This window comes from Sesamum indicum, linkage group LG7 (assembly GCF_026168435.1).
Source record: "Sesamum indicum cultivar Baizhima isolate 11 linkage group LG7, ASM2616843v1, whole genome shotgun sequence".
Taxonomy (NCBI): Eukaryota; Viridiplantae; Streptophyta; class Magnoliopsida; order Lamiales; family Pedaliaceae; genus Sesamum; species Sesamum indicum.
The window spans coordinates 5362005-5387505 of record NC_142663.1 but is presented as its reverse complement, the minus strand read 5'-3'; the positions used below and the strand labels follow the sequence as shown (position 1 = coordinate 5387505).

The following is a 25501-nucleotide window of genomic DNA, read 5'->3' as shown; positions in this document are numbered from 1 at the left end:
GTGCATTCAAATAAATTCTAACGCAATTTTTTTAGAACTCGATAATAGTTTAAATACACTTGAACATTGATACATTTAGTTTGACTCGAATTATTTACAAACATAACCACCTTTTTGAATTCTGAGCCAAGATAAGGGAGAAGGAAACCAAACTCATCTTGCAAACGGACAATGGAGAAGAGCATGCCAAATGTCTTGCTTCGTGGGCAATGAGCACCACAACAAATTGTTGCAAAAATGAGTCCTGAGAAGGTTAAAGTCTAAGAAATTTGTGTAAATAATATTGACGCTTTTAATATATGTATATATAATTATCCAAAAGGTAGGAATAATTTATATAACAAACTATAAGTCAGCAAATATAAATGTAATTATCTCTTTATTGGAGGATTAATGTTTGTACATGGAATGCAAGATTATTTTAAATAAGGAAATTTTGCAGACAAAAAAGGAAATCATAAAGACAATTGCCAAGAAAAATAATGTTCTAAGCCGTAATTACAAACCAAATTAAGTTTCAAGAAGAAGAAAAAATTACACAAAAGAAAAGCTTAAAAGAGGATTATTTTCTGAAAAAAAATTTATAAATGTTAATAGCTTGAGCATCATAATTAATGATGTTCCAGTGAGGAAAATGTATCCTTGAAGATTTCTTGGATAAATAAGATTAATAGAGAAAAATCATACAAAATACAAGTTTAAATAAGAGGATTAGTTTCATGTGTAAATATATATAAAAGATAGATAATTTAGACAAAAAGTGTCAAGAACTTTGCCCAGAATTTAGATATGGGAAACAGGGGAGAAATGAGGAGAAGAGTTGCAGAGAAAAACTTTATAAAATTTTCATTGAAAAATCTCAAAATGTTCATTTCCACTACAAATAGAGCTAACGGGTCTCTGCATTAATTGAAATTACAATTCTCAAAACAATATTCCTAGAATTACATGAACAATGCCGCGCCTCAGACTCTGACTCTTTCCTTTAACAGCAACCTGAGCTTCAGTTGTTCAGGGCTTTGCCACCCACGCCTGTACCAGCTTTTGCCACGTGTCCTTCCTGCATCTCCTTGTCAACCTTCAAAACGACGTCGCTCTCAATCATAATCCCCAATTTGTTGGATTTCCCTAACCCTCTGGAAACGGTGTCGTCCTCCCTTTCAATCCCTAATTCCTCTTCTGATTTGTGCACCCTTTTGATCGAGTGGTTCTGGTCAGTCTTCTTCATCCAACGGCTGTTTAGTGAAAGCGCGTTTCCAGCCAAAGTCGTGACATTCCCTCCTCCTTTTTTTCTTCCTTGTCCCCAACGATCAAACTCTGGATAACGGGCTGCCATGGAATAGTAATCTTCCCAAGTTGCTTGTTCTGGTGATGAGTGTGACCAATGGATGAGAACTTGAGGAACCCCAACATTATTCCTGGGAATCAGCCTTCTTGCCAATATAGCAAGAGGGTACACCTTGTAGACTTCATCTTCTAGCTCTGGTAAATTCACGGAAGGAATGTACTTAGAGCCTATTTTCTTCTTCAAAAGTGAAACATGAAAAACAGGATGTATCCTGGATTCTGGTGGCAGAGCTAGCCTGTAAGCAACTTTCCCAACCCTCTCAATTACTGGGTAAGGTCCAAAATACCGAATAGACAATTTCAGATTCTTCCTCAAGGCTACTGAAGCTTGCTTGTAAGGCAGTAATTTGAGAACTTCATCACCCACATTGAATTCCCTCTCTGTCCTCCTCTTATCAGCATATATTTTCATTCTTTGCTGAGCTTGCTGGAGGTTCTCCTTCAGTAACTAAAGAACCTTAACTCTGTTCTTCATCAACTCCTCAACATCTGCATGGTGACTTTGCAAATAAAGGCCTATAGACAACTGGTTAGGAGGGTAACCATATAGAGCCTCAAATGGAGTAGCCTTTAACCCTGAATGGAAGTTGGTGTTGAACCAAAATTCTGCAAGGGATATCCACTGTGACCATCTTTTTGGATGTTGATGACACATACATCTAAGATAGGTTTCCAAGCACTGATTTACTCTTTCTGTCTGGCCATCAGTTTGAGGATGATAGGCTGTTGACATGTCTAAAGAGACTCCAGTTAAACCAAATAACTCCTTCCAAAAATGACTGGTGAAAATTTTATTCCTATCAGTTACAATACTGACAGGTAATCCATGTAACTTGTAAATGTGATAAAAAAAGATCTTTGCAATGCTAACTGTTGTATAAGGGTGCTTGAGGGCAATGAAGTCGGAGTATTTGGTTAACCTGTCAACTATAACCAAAATAGCTTCCTTACCATCTGACTTAGGTAAGCCTTCTATGAAGTCCATGGGAATGCAAGCCCAAGCTTGCTTAGGTATTGGTAAAGGCTGCAACAATCCTGGGTATGCCTTGTTCTCACTTTTTGCCCGCTGACATACCTCACATTCCTTGACCCAAGTGTCAACCTCCTTCACTTTTGGCCAGAAAAACAACAACTTTAACCTCTGCAATGTACCTGTAATTCCAGAATGCCCTCTTAATGCAGAGTCATGCATTGTTTGGATGATTCTTTTCCTCAGTTCCCCATTGCTGCCTACACATAATTTACCCCCTTTCCTCAAGATTCCAGAGTGATAGCTGTATTCAGGATGTGATTGAGCATCTAACACCTTGGCTTGAATAACAGGTTGAAACAAGGCATCTCCCTCATAACTCATTTGAAGCTCTTGCATCCAATGGGGTATTTGTGTGGAAATAGCATAATTTTCAAGTTTTTCTGCATCATATTCCACTCTTGAGAGTGCATCAGCTACCCTATTCTCATTTCCCTTCTTGTATTGCACCTCATAACTCAACCCAAGCAATTTGGTCACCCATTTTTGTTGGAGAACTAAGTCTACCCTTTGATCATGTATGTGCTTGAGACTCTTTTGGTCAGTTCTAATAATGAAGTGATGACCTTGTAGATAGTGTTTCCACTTAGTGACAGCTAACAACAAAGCCAAAAATTCCTTCTCATATGTGGACAGGCCAAGGTTCTTTGGTGCCAATGCCTTATTGAGATAGGTTGTTGGTCTTCTTTCTTGCATGAGAACTGCACCAATCCCTCTCCCACTTGCATTTGTCTCCACAACAAAAGGTTTAGTAAAATCAGGGAGTGCTAACACAGGGGCAGTAGACATTACCTCCTTTAGATGTTTGAATGCCTCTTCAGCCTCATCATTCCATAAAAATGCATCTTTCTTTAGAAGTGATGTCAAGGGCTTGCTTAGGAGACCATACCCCTTAATGAATTTTCTGTAGTATCCAGTCAAGCCTAAGAAACCTCTCAAAGCCTTGAGAGAAGTTGGAACAGGCCACTCTTTCATACATTGCACCTTTTGTGGGTCAGTAACAACCCCCTTTCTTGAAATGATATGTCCCAGATACTCTATTTGCATTTGTGCAAAGTTACACTTGTTTTTCTTTGCATAAAGCCTGTGTGATCTCAAAAGCTCCAGAACCTTCCTCAAATGGAGTAAGTGATCATTCCAGCTTTGACTATAAACCAAAATATCATCAAAGAAAATCAATACAAACTTCTTGAGGAATGGCTCAAAAACCTGGTTCATCAATACTTGGAATGTACCTGGAGCATTGCATAGCCCAAAAGGCATAACTAGGAACTCATAGTGCCCACTATGTGTGATGAAACTGGTTTTAGAGATGTCATCTTGTCTCATTCTGATTTGAAAATACCTAGACCTTAGATCAATTTTGTTGGAATACACTGCCCCATGCAATTCATCCAGTAGCTCATCTATCACAGGTATGGGAAATTTGTGCTTGATGGTAAGTTTGTTGAGGTATCTATAATCAACACACAATCTCCAGCCTCCATCCTTTTTCTTAACAAGCAAGACAAGGGAAGCAAATGAACTCTGACTTGCCCTGATAATCACTCTTTAGCATTTCTTGTACAATGTTTTCAATTTCTGTTTTTTGACCATACGCATACCTGTATGGAGGTTGTTTCCTTGGAATAGCATCAGGTATGAGATCAATCTTATGCTATATAAGTCTCTCAGGTGGAAGGGATTAAGGTTCCTGAAATACATCTTCAAACCTCTGAAGCAATCCTGTGATTAAGGGGTTCTCCAACTTCTGATTAAAATTGCTGTGAGTTGAAAGGAGCTGATGTACTAAGCTGTAGGTCCTCCTTCCCAGCAACTTACTCAAGGGCCCTGCATTGGAAGCCTTGGGTGTAGCCTTCCCTGTCATTGTCTTCAGAACAATTTCCCTTCCTTTATGAGTCACAGTGATTGTTCCTTCATCATAATCTAACTTGACAGGATTATGGGATTTAAGCCAATCACACCCCAACACAAAGTCACATCCCCCTAGTTGAAGTGTTCTAATAGGATACAAGAATTTAGATTCTTGCATTTCCCACTCTAGCATAGGGCATAGCTTTTGGCTCACCAACTTGTAACCATCAACCACACTCACCTTCATTGGTGTGACCTCTTCAGTCTCAAGGTTCAATGCTCTCACCACCTTCTCATCTATAAAACTATGTGTACTCCCACTGTCAATGAGTATGTGGATCTCTCTTCCATTCACTTGACCCTTGATCCTTAATGTTCCATTGCCTATGCTTTCACACATAGCATGTATTGACACAGTAACATCCTCTTCTTCCACTCCTTCAGTTTGTTCCTCCAGTTGTCCATTATCTTCCTCATAAGCCTTAACTTCCTCTTCATTCATTAAAACATAGGAATACCTCACCTTGCACTTATGTCCAGGCACAAAGACCTCATCACAGTTATAGCATAGATTATTTTCCCTTCTTGCTCTCATTTCAGCTTCAGTAAGTAACCTTCTAGGCTAACTGTTTTCATTTCTCGCCTTGAAGGTAGGCTTGTAAGCTGGGGCTTTACTTACAGGCCTGTAAGCATTCTTCAGAAGATTGTTCTTCAGGGGCTGCTGTGACTTCTTGATAATAGCATGTACAACTGACTCCTGTTTTCTTGCAAACATAATGGCTTGATTGAGGGTTGTGGGCTTCAGTGTAGCTATATGCCCCTTGAGTTCTTCGTTCAATCCACTAATAAATTTCATCATAAAAAACTCCTCACTTAAGTGTTTGTTAAAAATCAACATTTGAGCTTCTAACTCCTCAAACCTCTCTAGATAGGCGTTTATAGTTGTTTCTTGGTGAAGTCTGTTAAAGTATGTTACCACTCTCTCATAGTCCACATCTTCAAATCGTTCCAGGACATTCACAATGAACTCCTGCCAAGTGGGCACTCCTCTTTTTTCCACATAACCTTGATACCACAGTTCGGCTCTCCCTTGCATATGGATCGAAGCCAATGCTGTTTTCTAACCTTCTAGGATGGGTATCATCTGAAAGTAGCGAGTGCATCTTCTAATCCAAACTCTGGCATCTTCTCCATTGAATAGTGGAAACTCCATTCTGTGAATAGAGTTATAACTCATCGCATTTGAGTTGGTGTTTTCTCCACCTTCAGTCTGCTGTGGAGCTATCCTTGAGGAGGATCCCTTGTCCACGGTAGCAGTCAGTCCTTCCCCGAGTATTGATTTGTTCCTGTTGTAGTTCTGCAACTGAACAACTACACTCTGAAGTTGTTGTTGCATAGCAACAATGGTGTGCTCAATGTTTATTACAGTGGAGTGTAATCCTTCATGTGCCTCTGTTAATTGATCAAAACGAGCATTATTGTGTTCCTCAGCTACCTGTCATTTTGATCTTTCATCCACCAGCATAATATCAGTTTTTTTTGTGCTTCTTGCAGTTCCTTTAATCTAGTGTTGTCTGCCATTTTTTAGTCCAAGGATCGGGTGGCTCTGAGGCCAAATGTCAAGAACTTTGCCCAGAATTTAGAGATGGGAAACAGGGGAGAAATGAGGAGAAGAGTTGCAGAGAAAAACTTCATAAAATTTTCATTGAAAAATCTCAAAATGTTCATCTCCAGTACAAATAGAGCTAACGGGTCTCTGCATTAATTGAAATTACAATTCTCAAAACAATATTCCTAGAATTGTATGAACAATGTCGCGCCTCAGACTCTGACTCTTTCCTTTAACAGCAACCTGAGCTTCAGTTGTTCAGGGTTTTGCCACCCACGCCTGTACCAGCTTTTGCCACGTGTCCTTCCTGCATCTCCTCGTCAGCCTTCAAAATGACGTCGCTCTCAATCATAATCCCCAATTTGTTGGATTGCCCTAACCCTCTGGAAATAGTGTCGTCCTCCCCTTCAATCCCTAATTCCTCTTTTGATTTGTGCACCCTTTTGATCGAGTGGTTCTGGTCAGTCTTCTTCATCCAACGGCTGTTTAGTGAAAGCGCGTTTCCAGCCAAAGTCGTGACAAAAAGCCTTTGAAAATAAACAAGTTAAAAGACAAAAAGAACAATATTATCGAAATTACTAAAGAAATAATGTTTTGACTCATTCAATAATACAAATAAAGATTACATATACAAAAAAATATTTATAATTGTGACAAGTTTTAGGATAATCTATTATAATGTACTCTTTTTCTTAAAAGCTGAAAACATATAGATCATATAGAGAAAATTAGAAAGCACGGGGAGCTAAAAGAGGTAAATTTTTTCTCCGTCTTAGAAATTGAGCCACGAGCTCGCTCTGTGACAGTAATGGATTCTTCGAACAGACCAATAATCCTGAGAACATAAAAAGGTTAAGCTAGTTGGGTAGGTGACGAAGACACTCCGACCCAAATTATAGTCTTCTTGGATTCAGAATGACATTACCTTTTGATGAGTACCTGTCAACATATTTATAGAGTGTCCAAAGATATATTTGGTATATGCTCATCAATAGCGATTTTTCTTAGACCATGCTCCCGAATCATAGGTAATTGATACTCCTTAATTGTAGTCATATTATTTTCGTCAATAAAGTACTTAGGGGGATCCTTACCATATTAGAGATTTTACCATCCGGAATGTCCATTATGCCCTTACGTAACGGAAAATTTAAAAAGAAAGAATAATGTTTTCAATAACTCAATAGAACAAAAAGGAAAAATTGTAAAATTTTCAATAAATCAATAGAACAAAGAGGAAAAATTATAAAATTAATCCTGTAACTAAGGGGGTGGCGTTATTGGTCCTGTAATTTTATGATTAGCAATTTTAGTCCTATAAGTTTCAAAAGGGTCGCAATTTTAGTCCTCTGCACAAATTTGGTAGAATTACAATCGATTTTATCCTTTCCCAGCTTTATGAGCATTTTAGTCTATTTTTAATTATTTTTCATCCTAATGCATAATCTTGCACATACTCGGTTAGGATGGCATTAAGACCTATGTTTATTGAAATAATATTTATTTATATTGCATTTAGATATTTTTTTCCACTAACGGAGGAGATTTTTTAAGAGAATAGAATCGGACAAAAATTCAAGCTACAATAGAGAATAATTTTAGATTTTGAAAGATCAAAAATGAAATTTCTTTATGAAAATTCTAGAAAAGGGAGAAGATTATCTCCAAACACCGAATGAGGGTTCGAGTGACAACCCAGAGTATTTTCAGATCTTGAAAAAATAAAAAAAGAATTTCATCCTAGAATTCTAAAGAAGACCATAAAACCGGATCCTGAACCTCTTTCACAGGAGGAACAAGAATGATGGAAAATTCACTAAATTTAGAAGATGCTACCAAAAAATATGGTGAAAAATATAGGCAACCAAAGTACATGGTAGATTACTAGCAAGGAGAAATGAAATGGGTAATTTCCTCTTCACTAATACAATTATGAAAATTATGATTAAAGGAGTGATTAAAAAACACTCAAGCCGGATACATGTTTTTTGGTTTTTATTTGGGTAGAAAAAGAAAAGGATTGGCAACGGAACGACGCTGTCAAAGTGGGACCATGAGAGCTCTCCAGACAAAGAAATGACCAGTCTAAGCATAGCTATTGCACACAACACCAGGCCTTAACTAGATGATATGAACAGAGATAAATTTGCAGAAATTCAAGTAATCAAAAATGGGGATGTGAAAGAGAAGAAAACAATAGAAGATGGGAAGAAAAAATTGCTTAATTGGGTTTCATAATAATGTCTGAAAACTACATCCCTTGCCTTTACAACAAAGTTGCAACAAAATGACAAAATCAAAAAGGAAAATTAAAGCTGAAATGCATTAAAATTCCTCAGAAGAATGTCGGACGTCCTTCCCCTCAGCTGGCGATCGGTGGGATCGTTTTCTCCTTCAGAGACTTTTAAGGACAGCAACTCCACTTCCTCACAGACATGCGCATCCTCAGCCGTCCACGTGGAGCCCAATTGGCTCGCCTTGATGGGTCTGAGCTAAATCCCGAATCTCCTTCCCAAATCGATTGCGCCCTAGCCCCTATGAAACAATGTCGTGAGACTCAGTTGATTTCAATTTATCCCCAATTCCAGAGATTACTTCAATCGAACGGTCCATGTTAGCTCCTTCCATTGTGCGGTCAGCTTTAAGAGTCGCATTTTGGCTGAGAAACGCGGCACTTGATCGCGACAGCTCAGACAGTTGTTCCACAAACCTCTACTCATTATCAGAAGGAATCAATACTGGTGTACCACCCTCAAGCAGGTAACAGTGAAAGGACACTAGACAAAAGAAAAATCACAAGAAAATGTGCAAGCATAAACTAAGTTCTAAATATGCAACATATGAAAACAACCACTAATTGTTCAGCATTGAGATCAACATCCGAAAACCTGCATTATAGATTAACCTTAGTAGGAGAGCACAACGGAACAACTACAGGTGCACACACCAAATTTGTAAACAGTTTAAGACATGCATTATAAGGACCATACCTAGCTATCATTGTAAACTGACAAGTAAAAACTATACCAATAAATGTAAAAGTATCAAGTATTTTCAGAAGTTCTTCGTCATAAAGTTGAGTGCGTATATCATACCCGCACTTCTAGACCTAGCAAGAACACTACCGTCAGATTGCTACAGGGATACGACAAGAAGGGTGAAAGAAGAAAAGGAAATTGAGCGTCATAATATTTGGCTGGAAAATGTCAGCAGAGATATTTTAATTTTAGTTAGACAAAACCAATAGCTAAACACCTCGGCAACAATAGCTTCAAGAAATGTAAATAGTAATTTAGATAATTTAAATAAGTCTTGTACAAAGGAAAATTTTGAGAACAAAGAAAAACTCAAGACCAAAAGGAAATCATAAAAATAAAAAATAAAAAAAATTGTTGGTACTTCTCTTCAGAAGCTGCTGGGGCATGCACAGTCTATTCGACACCTTCTTTTGACATGAAGATGGAGGAGAAATAAATTAAAGAGAAGGATGAAGAGGAGAGGGGCAATGAGAGGGGTAGAACGAAAGAAAGATGAAGAAAAAGTTGTCATAGCCCAAACTACTCATTCAAGCTCTTCTACTATAACCCCGGAATCTCTGATTAATGGTGTTCGAGTGGAGAAAAAGCATTGTAAGCGTGGTATCCTAGAAACTTTTCGACAAATAAAGAACCATTTAAGAGGGTTCTGCCTTGACTAAATTTTTTGCTCAATATAATGCATATATTTGGATTTTGCTTTGACCAAACGACAATCTATATCATGGACTTTTGAGAGAAAATCCAATTAATAACAAATTGGAAAATGTTGAGCCAAAAAATCAACTAAGTAAAACTGAAAAATAAAGTATCCTATATTTTAGGCAGATGTAAAACCTCTTCCCTAGCTAGGTTCTTATTTGTTGAAAAGGTCAAGGTGAGCTCAATACCACAACTATACTACTTTTCCTCCATGGAAACATCATATTCAGAGAAGGGCAAAGGTGCAACAAGAATATATTTCACAGGAATTGGGTGTTAGTCCAGTATTTCCAAAGGGTGCAACATATCATTTTGCATGCATGCATATCTAAGCATAACAGAATAAGGAATGCGGAGATACCTTTAGATTGAATTGCAGCCTACAGGCCTTTCCCCTTCACTTGACTTACGAGCACTTCGCTTTCTATGAGCCATCTGAAGATTTGCAAAAGGCAGATTTGCAACATATCATTTTGCATGCACGCATATCTAAGCATAATAGAATAAGGAACGCGGAGATACCTTTAGATTGAATTGCTGCCTAGGGGCCTTTACTTCACTTGAATTACGAGCACTTCGCTTTCTATGAGCCATCTGCATATTTGCAACATATCATTTGCATGCACGCACATCTAAGCATAACAGAATAAGGAACGCGGAGATACCTTTCGATTGAATTGCTGCCTAGGGGCCTTTCCTTCAGTTGACTTACGAGCACTTCGCTTTCTATGAGCCATCTGCAGATTTGCAAAAGGCAGATTAAACACCTCATTACTCCATGCTACAAGAAAACCTTAAACTACTTAAGTGAAGTACAACTCACAAGTCAAAATGAATACATAGTTTCAGAAAGTTTTGCAGAATCACAGGGGAAGATTTAAACAAGGACAAAACGAACAACTCCTTTTACAAGCAATAATTCTTTTCTCTGTCAACACTGACTTGTAAACTTTGACATATTTCTACCCAACTGAAGCAAATAATTCAAGCAGAGAAATACCTAATAACATACTTTTCAAGCAGAGAAATATTTTTACCCAACTGAAGCAAATAATTCAAGCAGGAAAAAAATAAGTTTAACCTATGTCTACGATCAGCCCAACATATTTCTCCACTGCGAAATATCTAGCAATAGGAAAATCCTATGTCTACGATCAGCCCATGGAATTACCTCATAAAACCATCACGATACATCAGAGGGCTATAGATAAAAGCATGTTTACAATATCACCAATCAGGTTTCTCTGTTATCATATACTATCACTTGTATGCTATGCCAATTCAGAAAATTTATCCAAGAACCACATGCTGCGAACCAGAAAAGCAAATTTAAATTATCATAGCAACCCCTGAAAGAGAAGATTACCAGTACAGCATAAAAAGGATATTAAACACCAATAAGACAGTCACCTTCTCAGAGGTCTGCAAAGGATCTGATTCTTTTTTCGATGTTTCACCCCTTCCACGAGTAACAGTATTCTTGCCTTTTCTGTCGGACAGAAAATCACCAATCACGAATAGAAAGATAAAGAAACTAATGCTATGTTTGGATCTTGGATTTTGGTGACTGAAGTACTAAGCGAACATATTTTTTCGCTTCTAACATTGTAACTTGTACTTTATGTTAGACACTGTCTTCGAATTTAACTTTTCCTCACTAAAATCAATGGGTAAACATAGTCCCAACGTTTTTCAGGTGAAAGCAAATAGAAAGCGAAAGAAAAACTAACCAGATCTATGCTTGTAAGTGAAAGCCTCCCTGTCCTTCAAACCCAACATAAGTTCCGCTTTTGCAGACTCAACTTTCTGCTACATTTTCATCTGCACCAAAAATTCCCAATTATTCATAATTTTTCAACCCTAACTCAACTCCCACACAAAAAATTAGACTTCACACAACCAAGGAAATTACCTTATAAATAACTTGGTGCAAATATTTTCGTCTTTCTTCAAGAAACCGCCTATCTTTCTGCAGATTCTGGGATAACGTCACTAAAGCGTTGAAAACACTATCCCATTCTTTCTCGCGGCCGGCGGCCTTGTCGGGGGATTTGCGTTTCCCCATTCCAGATAAGATGAAATGTGATAAAACAGAGTAAGCAACAAACGGGAGAATAATGTAGTAGGACTGACTTTGGGATATCACAGAGAAGAAGAAGAAATCGCAGAGGGAGACAAATTGAACGTTGGATCGAAATGAAGCCTCCAATGGTCGGAATTTTCAATCATAAGCGGGCAAAACAATGAAAAAGATGGTAGATAAGGTCAAGTTGTCATAGCCCAAACTACTGATTCGAGCTCTTCTAATATAAGCCCGGAATCTCTGATTAATGGTGTTCTAGTGGAGGAAAAGCATTCTAAGTGTGGAATCCTAGAAACTTTTCGACAAATAAAGAACCATGGAAGAGGGTTTTGCCTTGACTAAATTTTTTGCTCAACATAATGCATATGTTTGGATTTTGCTCTGACCAAACGACAATCTATATCATGGACTTTTGAGAGAAAATCCAATTAATAACAGATTGGAAAATGTTGAGCCAAAAAATTAACTAAGTAAAACTGAAAAATAAGTATCCTATATTTTAGGCAGATGTAAAGCCTCTTCCCTATCTAGGTTCTTGATTGTTAAAAAAGTATTCAAGGTGAGCTCAATACCACAACTATACTACTTTTCCTCCATAGAAACATCATATTCAGAGAAGGGCAAAGGTGCAGCAAAAATATATTTCGCAGGAATTGGGTGTTAGCCCAGTATTTCCAAAGGCTGCAACATATCATTTTGCATGCATGCATATCTGAGCATAACAGAATAAGGAATGCGGAGATACCTTTAGATTGAATTGCAGCCTACGGGCCTTTCCTTCACTTGACTTACGAGCACTTCGCTTTCTATGAGCCATCTGCAGATTTGCAAAAGGCAGATTTGCAACATATCATTTTGCATGCATGCATATCTAAGCATAACAGAATAAGGAACGCGGAGATACCTTTAGATTGAATTGCTGCCTAGGGGCCTTTCCTTCACTTGACTTACGAGCACTTCGCTTTCTATGAGCCATATGCACATTTGCAACATATCATTTGCATGCACGCACATCTAAGCATAACAGAATAAGGAACGCGGAGATACCTTTCTATTGAATTGCTGCCAAGGGACCTTTCCTTCAGTTGACTTACGAGCACTTCCCTTTCTATGAGCCATCTGCAGATTTGCAAAAGGCAGATTAAACACCTCATTACTCCATGCCACAAGAAAACCTTAAACTACTTAAGTGAAGTACAATTTCACAAGTCAAAATGATTAAATAGTTTCAGAAAGTTTTGCAGAATCACAGGGGAAGATTTAAACAAGGACAAAACGAACAACTACTTTTACAAGCAATAATTCTTTTCTGTGTCAACACTGACTTGTAAACTTTGACATATTTCTACCCAACTGAAGCAAATAATTCAAGCAGAGAAATGCCTAATAACATACTTTTCAAGCAGAGAAATACTTTTACCCAACTGAAGCAAATAATTCAAGCAGGAAAAAAATAAGTTTAACCTATGTCTACGATCAGCCCAACATATTTCTCCACTGCGAAATATCTAGCATTAGGAAAATCCTATGTCTACGATCAGCCCATGGAATTACCTCATAAAACCATCACGATACATCAGAGGGCTATAGATAAAAGCATGTTTACAATATCACCAATCAGGTTTCCTCTGTTATCATATACTATCAGTTGTATGCTATGCCAATTCAGAAAATTTATCCAAGAACCACATGCTGCGAACCAGAAAAGCAAGTTTAAATTATCATAGCAACCCCTGAAAGAGAAGATTACCAGTACAGCATAAAAAGGATATTAAACACCAATAAGACAGTCACCTTATCAGAGGTGTGCAAAGGATCTGATTCTTTTTTCGATGTTTCACCCCTTCCACGAGTGACAGTATTCTTGCCTTTCCTGTCGGACAGAAAATCACCAATCACGAACAGAAAGATAAAGAAACTAATGCTACGTTTGGATCTTGGATTTTGGCGACTGAAGTACTGAACCGAACATATTTTTTCGCTTCAAACATTGTAACTTGTACTTTATGTTTTAGACACTGTCTTCGAATTTACCTTTTCCTCACTAAAATCAATGGGTAAACATAGTCTCAACGTTTTTCAGGTGAAAGAAAGAGAAGGAAAAACTAACCATATCTATGCTTGTAAGTGAAAGCCTCCTTGTCCTTCAAACCCAACATAAGTTCTGCTTTTGCAGACTCAACTTTCTGCTCCTTTTTCATCTGCACCAAAAATTCCCAATTATTCATAATTTTTCAACCCTAATTCAACTCCCACACAAAAAATTAGACTTCACACAACCAAGGAAATTACCTTATAAATAACTTGGTGCAAAGATTTTCGTCTTTCTTAAAGAAACTGCCTATCTTTCTGCAGATTCTGGGATAACGTCACTAAAGCGTTGAAAACACTATCCCATTCTTTCTCGCGGCCGGCGGCCTTGTCGGGGGATTTGCGTTTCCCCATTCCAGATAAGATGAAATGTGATAAAACAGAGTAAGCAACAAACGGGAGAATAATGTAGTATGACTGACTTTGGGATATCACAGAGAAGAAGAAGAAATCGCAGAGGGAGGCAAAGTGAACGTTGGATCGAAATGAAGCATCCAATGGTCGGAATTTTCAATCATAAGCGGGCAAAACAATGGAAAAGATGGTAGATAAGGTCAAGTTGTCATAGTCCAAGCTACTGATTCGAGCTCTTCTAATATAAGCCCGGAATCTCTGATTAATGGTGTTCTGGTGGAGGAAAAGCATTCTAAGTGTGGTATCCTAGAAACTTTTCGACAAATAAAGAACCACGGAAGAGGGTTTTGCCTTGACCAAATTTTTTGCTCAACATAATGCATATGTTTGGATTTTGCTTTGACCAAACGACAATCTATATCATGGACTTTTGAGAGAAAATCCAATTAATAACAGATTGGAAAATGTTGAGCCAAAAAATTAACTAAGTAAAACTGAAAAATAAGTATCCTATATTTTAGGCAGATGTAAAGCCTCTTCCCTATCTAGGTTCTTGTTTGTTAAAAAAGTATTCAAGGTGAGCTCAATACCACAACTATACTACTTTTCCTCCATAGAAACATCATATTCAGAGAAGGGCAAAGGTGCAACAAAAATATATTTCGCAGGAATTGGGTGTTAGCCCAGTATTTCCAAAGGCTGCAACATATCATTTTGCATGCATGCATATCTGAGCATAACAGAATAAGGAATGCGGAGATACCTTTAGATTGAATTGCAGCCTACGGGCCTTTCCTTCACTTGACTTACGAGCACTTCGCTTTCTATGAGCCATCTGCAGATTTGCAAAAGGCAGATTTGCAACATATCATTTTGCATGCATGCATATCTAAGCATAACAGAATAAGGAACGCGGAGATACCTTTAGATTGAATTGCTGCCTAGGGGCCTTTCCTTCACTTGACTTACGAGCACTTCGCTTTCTATGAGCCATATGCACATTTGCAACATATCATTTGCATGCACGCACATCTAAGCATAACAGAATAAGGAACGCGGAGATACCTTTCTATTGAATTGCTGCCAAGGGGCCTTTCCTTCAGTTGACTTACGAGCACTTCCCTTTCTATGAGCCATCTGCAGATTTGCAAAAGGCAGATTAAACACCTCATTACTCCATGCCACAAGAAAACCTTAAACTACTTAAGTGAAGTACAATTTCACAAGTCAAAATGATTAAATAGTTTCAGAAAGTTTTGCAGAATCACAGGGGAAGATTTAAACAAGGACAAAACGAACAACTACTTTTACAAGCAATAATTCTTTTCTGTGTCAACACTGACTTGTAAACTTTGACATATTTCTACCCAACTGAAGCAAATAATTCAAGCAGAGAAATGCCTAATAACATACCTTTCAAGCAGAGAAATACTTTTACCCAACTGAAGCAAATAATTCAAGCAGGAAAAAAATAAGTTTAACCTATGTCTACGATCAGCCCAACATATTTCTGCACTGCGAAATATCTAGCAATAGGAAAATCCTATGTCTACGATCAGCCCATGGAATTACCTCATAAAACCATCACGATACATCAGAGGGCTATAGATAAAAGCATGTTTACAATATCACCAATCAGGTTTCCTCTGTTATCATATACTATCAGTTGTATGCTATGCCAATTCAGAAAATTTATCCAAGAACCACATGCTGCGAACCAGAAAAGCAAGTTTAAATTATCATAGCAACCCCTGAAAGAGAAGATTACCAGTACAGCATAAAAAGGATATTAAACACCAATAAGACAGTCACCTTATCAGAGGTGTGCAAAGGATCTGATTCTTTTTTCGATGTTTCACCCCTTCCACGAGTGACAGTATTCTTGCCTTTCCTGTCGGACAGAAAATCACCAATCACGAACAGAAAGATAAAGAAACTAATGCTACGTTTGGATCTTGGATTTTGGCGACTGAAGTACTGAACCGAACATATTTTTTCGCTTCAAACATTGTAACTTGTACTTTATGTTTTAGACACTGTCTTCGAATTTACCTTTTCCTCACTAAAATCAATGGGTAAACATAGTCTCAACGTTTTTCAGGTGAAAGAAAGAGAAGGAAAAACTAACCATATCTATGCTTGTAAGTGAAAGCCTCCTTGTCCTTCAAACCCAACATAAGTTCTGCTTTTGCAGACTCAACTTTCTGCTCCTTTTTCATCTGCACCAAAAATTCCCAATTATTCATAATTTTTCAACCCTAATTCAACTCCCACACAAAAAATTAGACTTCACACAACCAAGGAAATTACCTTATAAATAACTTGGTGCAAAGATTTTCGTCTTTCTTCAAGAAACCGCCTATCTTTCTGCAGATTCTGGGATAACGTCACTAAAGCGTTGAAAACTCTATCCCATTCTTTCTCGCGGCCGGCGGCCTTGTCGGGGGATTTGCGTTTCCCCATTCCAGATAAGATGAAATGTGATAAAACAGAGTAAGCAACAAATAGGAGAATAATGTAGTAGGACTTTGGGATATCACAGAGAAGAAGAAGAAATCGGAGTGGTAGATAAAGTGAACGTTGGATCCTCCAACGGTCGGAATTTTGAATTATAAGCGCCAGCTGCCCCCCCCCCCCCTCCCTCCTCGCGAGGAAGTCACTTGAGTCCCTCGACTGTGGTATTCGGCTGTAAACACCTCCAACGGTCGGAATTTTCAATTACAAGCGGCACCTCCCACCCTCCCCACCCCCCCTCCTTCCCCCCCACCCCCTCCTCACGAGGAAGTCACTTGAGTCGACTGTGGTAATGGGCTGTAAACACCTCCAACGGTCGGAATTTTCAATTATAAGCGGTAAGCGGCAGCTTCCCCCGACCTCTCTCCTCACGAGGAAGTCACTTGAGCCCCTTCACTGTGTGTGGTGTTGGGCTGTAAACAGCTTTAGAGTTACCAGTATATAAAAATAAATAAAATTTATTAATTCAATAAAATTACAAATTTTTGGAACCAATATGTAAAAAAATAACATTTATATAATTTTTAAAATAATAAATTACAAGAGACTCTTTTAAAATTTGTTATGATTATTAATACCTATTCATTGTTCGAAAAATTATAAGCACCTCCTTGAAATTAATAAGTGTTCAACAAATACCCTTTCTTGACAGCCGTTAATTCTATATGAGCATTTGTTAGATGATCATTAATTCTAATAAAATGTTTGAAAAATTTTAAATAATAAAAAATATTTGTAATTAGACAAATTTTATGAGAACTATTTGTAATTTAACTTCCTTTTTAAAATATGAATAATATAATTAAAATTAATAAATATGAATAAAATTCATTATATGGAAAAAGTTTGTTACTAGTTGTTTTTACATGTTAGGGCATTGTGTTCCCTCCCCCCATATTTTTTATTTTTTTATTTTATAATCATTTATGCCGCACTTTATGTATGTGCAATTAATTTTAAAACTTAAATATTAAAATATTACTTTTTAAAAATATATATGTTAGTTAAATATTAAACAAAAATAATAAAATAATAAAAATTGTGAGAAGTTATTGAGAAAAATAGTGGGGAAGAGAGAGACTTGGAGGTTGAGAAAAAAATATAAATAATTCTAAAATTAAAAAAATTAGCATATCAAAAAAAAGTCGAGACAATAAATAAAATTTTCCATTATAATAAAGTATAAATTAAGGGAGAACAACTCTTTTGACGTATTCTTTATTCATAGTTTGGAATTTATTTATTTTTTCTTCATCCACTAATGTTCAAATTTCTTCCGCTATATATAAATGGCAAAGATTATTTTTTTGAACTAATTATTTTTTTTCTCTTTCTCATACTCTAAGTATTATCTTTTATTTTTTTAAATTATAATAATTTTAGATTGTCATTTTTCATACAATAAAAATTTTTAGTAAATGATATATAATTATTTTTTAAAAAAATTTATGCACATGTTTTACATACAACTAATTTTTTTATTAAGTACCGACAATTTTTTACACTTTTGTTGATTTATGAAATTTTAAATTTTATGTTAAAGAATAAAAAAAACACATACAATTGTGTTAAAGGCAATGGTCATCCGCAAGGTCGGATGAATATAAAGGCATCTGAAATCAAAACCCTAACATCAATTCATTTTCAAGAAAATCTCATATGTAGTGAAATCTCTCAAAGAAGGATTCCCTTACCCACTGATGTGTGATTAAGAGGAGATACAAGAAAAATGCTAAGAATGTCTTTCATTAAGGGCATTATAGTCATTCAAGTAAGGATCCGCGCCTCTTCCATTAGTCGGGTCGCAAGGACCCGACCCGAATCCGTCTGCCCTTGAAGACCCGGACAATTATAGTCGTCTGATCATGGACGCCGGCCAGTAGGATGAGACCACGTGGCTGGTTAGCACCGGTCAGCGCTACCCTGTTGAGCCCTATATATAGACCCGAAACGCCGTCATTAATGGTAACTATTCTGCATTTATTGAAATCGAACCTTGTGATCGCACACTTTTCTCTTGATCAACCTAACTTGAGCGTCGGAGGGTCATTGTCGGGGACGTACCCGACGAGCTCACAGTTCTTGTCTTATTCTCAGGGTACCCAAAATCTGATTTTAGAGGAGTTAGCTATCTGTGACGAGATCGTGTCTCGGGATCGCTGAATTCGAGCCGGATCACCCACTCTAGCGAAGCTTTTACGCTCCTCGCGCGTTATGCCCTTACAGAAGATTTCTGTTCTATAATAGTTTTCAAGAATTGACAGAATCTTCTTATTTTTCACACCCCAAATGGTGTCACTAGTTACTCCAAGACTGTCATTAAAGAGAAATCAATTGCAATACAACATAACATTTCCTATATCTTTCTTGACAAATATTGATATGCCTCGACAATCGAATACGTAAAGAATTACAATGTGCTTATGATAGCCCCTTTTAGCTTCTAGAGGGAGACTCTTATTTAGGACCCCTTCTAGCTCAAGCCAAAGAATCAATAGATTTGTTCTGTAATAAAAATGGGGTGGTGTCATGAATTTATATTTCAACTATTGTAGAAACAGAAATAGATTTATACCCAATTATGTTTTATTCATATTTATTAATTTTAATTATATTATTTATATTTAAAAAAAAGTGAAAGTATAAATAGTTCTCATAAAATTTGTCTAATTACAAATATTTTTTAATGATTTAAAATTTTCAAACATCATATTAGAATTAATGATCATCTAACAAATGCTCACATAGAATTAACGGCTGTCAATAAGGGGTATTTGTTGGACATTCATTAAATTAATTTTAAAATAATAAATTATAAGTTTTATTTCTTATAATTTATTATTGGTTGCAAAATTTTATAATTTTATTGAATTATACATAAATTTTAAGAGACTCCCTTAAAGTTTGTTAAATAATAAATTACATAAAATTATAAATTATAACATTAAAATTATTACATAAAATTATGTAATACCCCAAATTATAAATTATAAAATTTATAGTTTGTTAAATAATAAATTACATAAAATTTTAATTTGTAATTTATAAAATAACATTTATGTAATAACATTTTAAAATTTTATTTATAATTTGTAATAAATAATTTTATTTATAATTTTATAATATCTCTTATAATTTATTATTGGTTGCAAAATTTTATAATTTTATTGAATTATACATAAATTTTATTTATTTTTATACATATTGGTTCCCCTAAAGTTGTTTACAGCCCATTCCTCGTGAGGAGGGCGGGGGGAAGCTGCCTCTTCAAAATTCCGACCGTTGGCGTTGGGCTTCATTTCGATACAACGTTCACTTTGTCTCTCTCTCTGCGATTTCTTCTTCTTCTTCTTCTTCTCTGTGATATCCCAAATTCCTAATTCCGACCGTTGGCGTTGGGCTTCATTTCGATCCAACGTTCACTTTGTCTCTCTCTCTGCGATTTCTTCTTCTTCTTCTCTGTGATATCCCAAATTCCTACTACATTATTCTCTTGTTTGTTGCTTACTCTGTTTTATCACATTTCATCTTATCTGGAATGGGGAAACGCAAATCGACCGACAAGGCCGCCGGCCGAGAGAAAAAATGGGATAAAGTTTTCAACGCATTAGTGACGTTATCCCAGAATCTGCAGAAAGATAGGCAATTTCTTGAAGAAAGAATAAAATCTTTGCACCAAGTTATTTATAAGGTAATTTCCTTGGTTGTGTGAAGTCTAATTTTTTGTGTGGGAGTTGAATTAGGGTTGAAAAATTATGAATAATTGGGAATTTTTGGTGCAGATGAAAATGGAGCAGAAAGTTGAGTCTGCGAAAGCGGAACTTATGTTGGGTTTGAAGGACAGGGAGGCTTTCATTTACAAGCATAGATATGGTTAGTTTTTCTTTCTCTTTCTATTTGCTTTCACCTGAAAAACGTTGAGACTATGTTTACCCATTGATTTTAGTGAGAAAAAGGTAAATTAGGAGACAGTGTCTAAAACATAAAGTACAAATTACAACATTTGAAGCGAAAAAATATGTTCTCTCAGTACTTCAGTCGCCAAAATCCAAGATCCAAATGTAGCATTAGTTTCTTTATTTTTCTGTTTGTGATTGGTGATTTTTTTATAATATTCATTCTCTGTTGGATTTTTAGAAGTGTGGTGGAAGACTTTTAATTTGTCAATACTAAGTAATGTTGAGAATTCTGTTAATAGAAGGGTTCAATTAACTATGGGCATAGCATGCATTTAGAACCGAGTAGAATACCAGCATACAATTGGAATATTGGATAACTTGCTGGAATATACTTACAGCTTTTGCATGTCTATATTCTTTTTGCCACTAATTCTCTGAGCATAATGTTGCCTTGCTTTAATAGTGCAAACTGCTTATTCAAAGGTCTGAAAGTGGTCTAGTTAGAGGCTCAATACACTGAGATCCATAAGGAAGTCTTAGCTACTCAGCATGCTCATGCTGACCATCTCCATTGTTACCTCTTAGTTTTGGCAGTTTTTCCTCTAACATCAAATTTAGATGGGGAAATTTATGGTTTTGTTTCTTTTTTATTATTCTTATCTTTATATCTTGTTTTCTGTGGAATATAGAGAATGCGGACAATGAGTTGGCTGACTTTAGAGAATGGTCTGACTATCTCTCTCAGAAATGTTCTGATCCAAAAGTATGCTCTTTATTTATTTTATGTTTTATGGTTGTCCAATTGATTTTTCATTTATTTGTATGTATCTTTCTTCTAAAAAAGTAGTCAATATAATTTCCAGGATACATCAGATGATTTTAGTAATAAAGGGGAAGGCTCGCGAAACAAGGCACTTCAAAATGAGGTGAGGAAGCTAAAAAATGAAATTGAGAAATGTAAATCGGAGAAGAACTCTGAGATTTCTGCTCTCTTGAGAGAAAAGAATTTCGTTTGGAACCAGTTCAAAATGATGGAGAGCGACTACAGTAAACAATTAAGGAAGAAAAGTGATGAAGTTGAGCATGCAAATGAAAGGTTTCAGGCACTTGTAAACAGAGCAGAGGAATTACAGATCATAAATGAAAGGTTAAGAATTGACTTCGGCAAGATGGAATCTGAATCAGTAAAAAAGAGTGAGGAAATCTTGAGACTTTTGAAGGAAATTGAACTCTTAAAATCCAAATTTGGGTCAGCGTCACCCTTGTTGTGCCCATGTAGGACAGATGCAGCAGCATCCGACAGGAAAGTCCAGAATACTGGCACTCGTGGAAGGGGTGAAACATTGAAAAAAGAATCAGATCCTTCGCAGACCTCTGAGAAGGTGCTGTCTTATTGGTGTTTAATATTCTTTTTATCCTGTACTAGTAATCTTCTCTTTCAGGGGTTGCTATGATAATTTAAACTTGCTTTTCTGGTTCGCAGCATGTGGTTCTTGGATAAATTTTCTGAATTGGCATAGCATACAACTGATAGTATATGATAACAGAGAAACCTGATTGGTGATATTGTAAACATGCTTTTATCTGTAGCCCTCTGATGTATCGTGATGGTTTTATGAGGTAATTCCATGAGCTGATCATAGACATAGGATTTTCCTATTGCTAGATATTTCGCAGTGGAGAAATATGTTGGTCTTCCTACTATCTGATAACTAATGACATGGTTGAAGATCGCTTAAGAATTTTGAATTATATCTTTTACTGAATAATACCAAGTTTTGTTTTTGCTCGTAATAATGGAAACAATATCTCCCTATGGTATGTCTCTGAGTTCATTATGCGCTCACAGAGGCCTAATGTTTCTAACGTGAATTTGCTGGTTTTTAGTTCCTATAACTTTTGGGAGACCGATTATGAATTGTACAATATATCACGTCAGAGTTGCTGAGATTGTGTTTGCAGCTGCATGTGTGATGATATCTCTGCATGGACAGTCTAGTTTAACAACTAGCTAAATATTTTGGTGCTGTTGGCGAAACATCAGCAGACCTTGAAATTGCAAAAGATGAGACTTTGTCTTTTGCATTTAGATGTAAATGACTTATACCTTTGGGAGTGGGTGCAGATGTGAAGTACATGAAAATTCTTGGCTGTTACTTTTAGAATAGAATAAGGTCAAATGAGGCTCCTCTGAGGTTGATGATTTGGGAAGGTCTTCAGAAGTGCCGGAAGGGTCTTTGGCAATTGAAGATTCTGCCATATGGAAGTTGGGTAAAATAGAAAGGTTTCAGATTAATTATCTTTGGGAAACTGTGTCCTAGCTATTCCTAATGAACCTTCCGCATTGCATCATTCAGAATCCCTATAAGCACTTTGTGGCACTTTTAAGTGTGATTTGCTAAAGTGTAAACCCTACGCACTGGAGGACTCTGTTCAAATTCTATTTACAACATCAAATTCATTTACCAGAGGCCTGCCCGGCAGATTACCTGCTGATTTTTGAGAAAAATGAAAGAATTATGTAGTTTTTGGTGACATAGGTTAAACTTGTTGTTTTCCTAAATTATGGTTTTGTGGGTTTGGTCTCATTGCTTAACAATCTATTAAGTCTGACCTTATCTTGGGATTTTTTGTAAGTTTTCAAAAAAGGAAGTTATCCGCTTGAATTATTTGTCTATAATGGATAAAAGTATGTTATTAGGTATTTCTCTGCTTGAATTATTTGCTTCAGTTGGTAAAAATATGTTAAATTTACAAGTCAGTTTTGACAGAGAAAAGAATTATTGCTTGTAAAAGGAGTTGTTCATTTTTGTCCTTGTTTGAATCTTCTCCTGTGATTCTGCAAAACTTTCTGAAACTATTTAATCATTTTGACTTGTGAATTGTACTTCAGTTAAGTAAAGGTTTTCTTGTAGCATGGAGTAATGAGGTGTTTAATCTGCCTTTTGCAAATCTGCAGATGGCTCATAGAAAGCGAAGTGCTCATAAGTCAACTGGAGGAAAGGCCCCTAGGAAGCAATTCAATCTAAAGGTATCTCCACCTTCCTTATTCTGTTATGCTTAGATATGCATGCATGCACAGTAATATGTTGCACCTTTGGGGATACTGGATTAACACCCAATTCCTGCGAAATATATCTTTGTGTCTCTTCGTCTTCATTAACTCAAACCCATACTCCACCCACTTGATCTTTTGAAACTCGACTGATGGATATGGGTCAGCCTAGTTCAGTAAACCAACTGAACTGTGCCCAAGCCGAACTTTTTGGCCCATACTAAACACTAAACCAAATTTTTATGGTATTCGGTACGATTTTTTCAGAAATTCTATATTCCGTGCAGTTTTGGCCTTTGGTTAAAATCGAATACCTATTATTTTTTTAAATGCATATAAAATACAGAATTTTTTAACTTAAATGTAAAAGAAGTGTTAGACATGTTTAATCAATGAAGCAGGGATGTTTGGATTGTTCTCTTGGATGGTTTATTTAGTTTAATTGCTTTTTTTTATCTATTGAAATTGTGTTGGATTTTAATATTGGAATTTGATTCTTTTATTTTATTTTGTTTTCTTTTAGTTGTGATTGGAATTTGGAATTGGAAATAATTTATTTGCCTTTACAAGTTTTTAGTATTTCTAAAAGATAATCGGTTATTCTGGTTTTAAAATTCTTGTGTTGGATGGTTTATTTAGTTTAATTGTTTTTTTTTATCTATTGAAATTGTGTTGGATTTTAGTATTGGAATTTGATTCTTTTATTATATGTTGTTTTCTTTTAGCTGTGATTGGAATTTGGAATGGAAAATAATTTATCTGCCTTTACAAGTTTTTAGTATTTTTAAAAGATAATTCGGTTATTCTGGTTTTAAACTGAACCAAAAATTTTCCATTATTTTATCGATATAATTCGGTATTCGGTATGCTACTTTGAGTTACTAAAGTTTTGGTTAACCGTACCGAACGCACACCTCTACTGATGGACCACCCTGACGGATCTTGGTGAAGACAAGTCTGCAGCTACCAAAACTGTAACACTACAACTCTTTGGAAAGGTGTAATATCTTCTTGGGGGAAACTTTCAGCAAGGATAATAAATTAATCTTTTGCAAAAACTCTAGCCCTTCTTTTTAAAGTGCATGTTCATAGTTGGAGGGTTATGCCTTCTGCATGGCATGGAGGAGGACAATGAGGTGGAAGGAGAGAAAGTATTGGTGATTGATTTAATTGTAAAATAAGAAGCAAATAAGAACATCAGCGGGTTCTGTGAGTTTACAAACCATGGACACGATGTTGGAGAATATAAAGGGAATTAAATAGATAAACTAGTTTCTGGAAAGATTTGTTTGGGAGAAACTGAAATTGGTTTCCTAGAAACTAAGAGTGAGGTGGATGAGATATGTGAGTGTTATTGGGAGTCAAGAGTGTCATAGGACCTCTGTGATCTGTTTGCCGCTTGGGAGCGGTGCCCCCCCCCCATGGGAAGCAAAAGTTCGTTTGTTTACTTTCCCATTGTTCAAATTTAAGTTCTACAAGAGATGACAGAGAAATAAACTGTGTATCATTATTCATAAGTACATTTGGTATGTGCAGGGAAGCAGTAGCTCGAAGAGAAAAGCAGCTGAAGTTATTACCATACCAGATACTCCAAAACTGTTCACATCCAACTTCAAAGTCCCTAAATTGAAGTCCTCATCGACTCCACGAAGAGTTTGAACTCTGTTTGCAGCATCTTCTACCCCTTGTTTTGGAAGGTTAGCTGTGTACCTAATATTTGCTTCCCTTCCACCAATTTGTGTTTGCTAATTTACCTAATACTTGAGTATTGTGTGTGTAACTTATACTGTTGTACATGTAATTTGATGTGCAAATTTCTTGCACTGTTGTACTTTGGAGTTGGTAATTGGATTGTCATCCTCTAACTGAACTATGTTCTCGTTATGGGAACACCCAGTAATTGCTTGAGATATTTTGAAATATTCTAA

General features: G+C 36.4%; 2 protein-coding genes and 1 long non-coding RNA gene across 4 annotated transcripts; 1 reads left to right on the top strand and 2 right to left on the bottom strand.

Moving 5' to 3' along the window:
- Positions 1–8044: 8044 nt before the first annotated feature.
- Positions 8045–12399, bottom strand: LOC105166065 (uncharacterized). 2 transcript variants are annotated; one of them, XR_016066452.1, is made up of 7 exons: positions 11490–12399; positions 11308–11398; positions 10988–11066; positions 10243–10314; positions 10100–10171; positions 9939–10012; positions 8045–8617 (listed from the first exon to the last, which is right to left on the bottom strand). It is a non-coding gene; the product is annotated as an uncharacterized LOC105166065 (long non-coding RNA). The 2 variants fall into 2 exon arrangements; XR_002287466.2 differs by having other exon boundaries at positions 8045–8552.
- A 1087-nt stretch (positions 12400–13486) lies between these two features.
- Positions 13487–16850, bottom strand: LOC148787505 (uncharacterized). Its single transcript, XM_088882813.1, has 9 exons — positions 16416–16850; positions 16234–16324; positions 15918–15996; positions 15171–15242; positions 15028–15088; positions 14869–14940; positions 13953–14078; positions 13771–13861; positions 13487–13533 (listed from the first exon to the last, which is right to left on the bottom strand). Exons 1-7 carry the CDS (start codon positions 16566–16568, stop codon positions 13989–13991), a joined length of 618 nt encoding a protein of 205 aa, XP_088738939.1. The 5' UTR covers positions 16569–16850; the 3' UTR covers positions 13487–13533; positions 13771–13861; positions 13953–13988.
- A 3002-nt stretch (positions 16851–19852) lies between these two features.
- LOC105166066 (uncharacterized) lies at positions 19853–25473 on the top strand. Its single transcript, XM_088882629.1, has 6 exons — positions 19853–20310; positions 20402–20492; positions 21208–21281; positions 21382–21900; positions 23478–23549; positions 25110–25473. Exons 1-6 carry the CDS (start codon positions 20158–20160, stop codon positions 25230–25232), a joined length of 1032 nt encoding a protein of 343 aa, XP_088738755.1. The 5' UTR covers positions 19853–20157; the 3' UTR covers positions 25233–25473.
- The last annotated feature ends 28 nt before the right edge of the window (positions 25474–25501 follow it).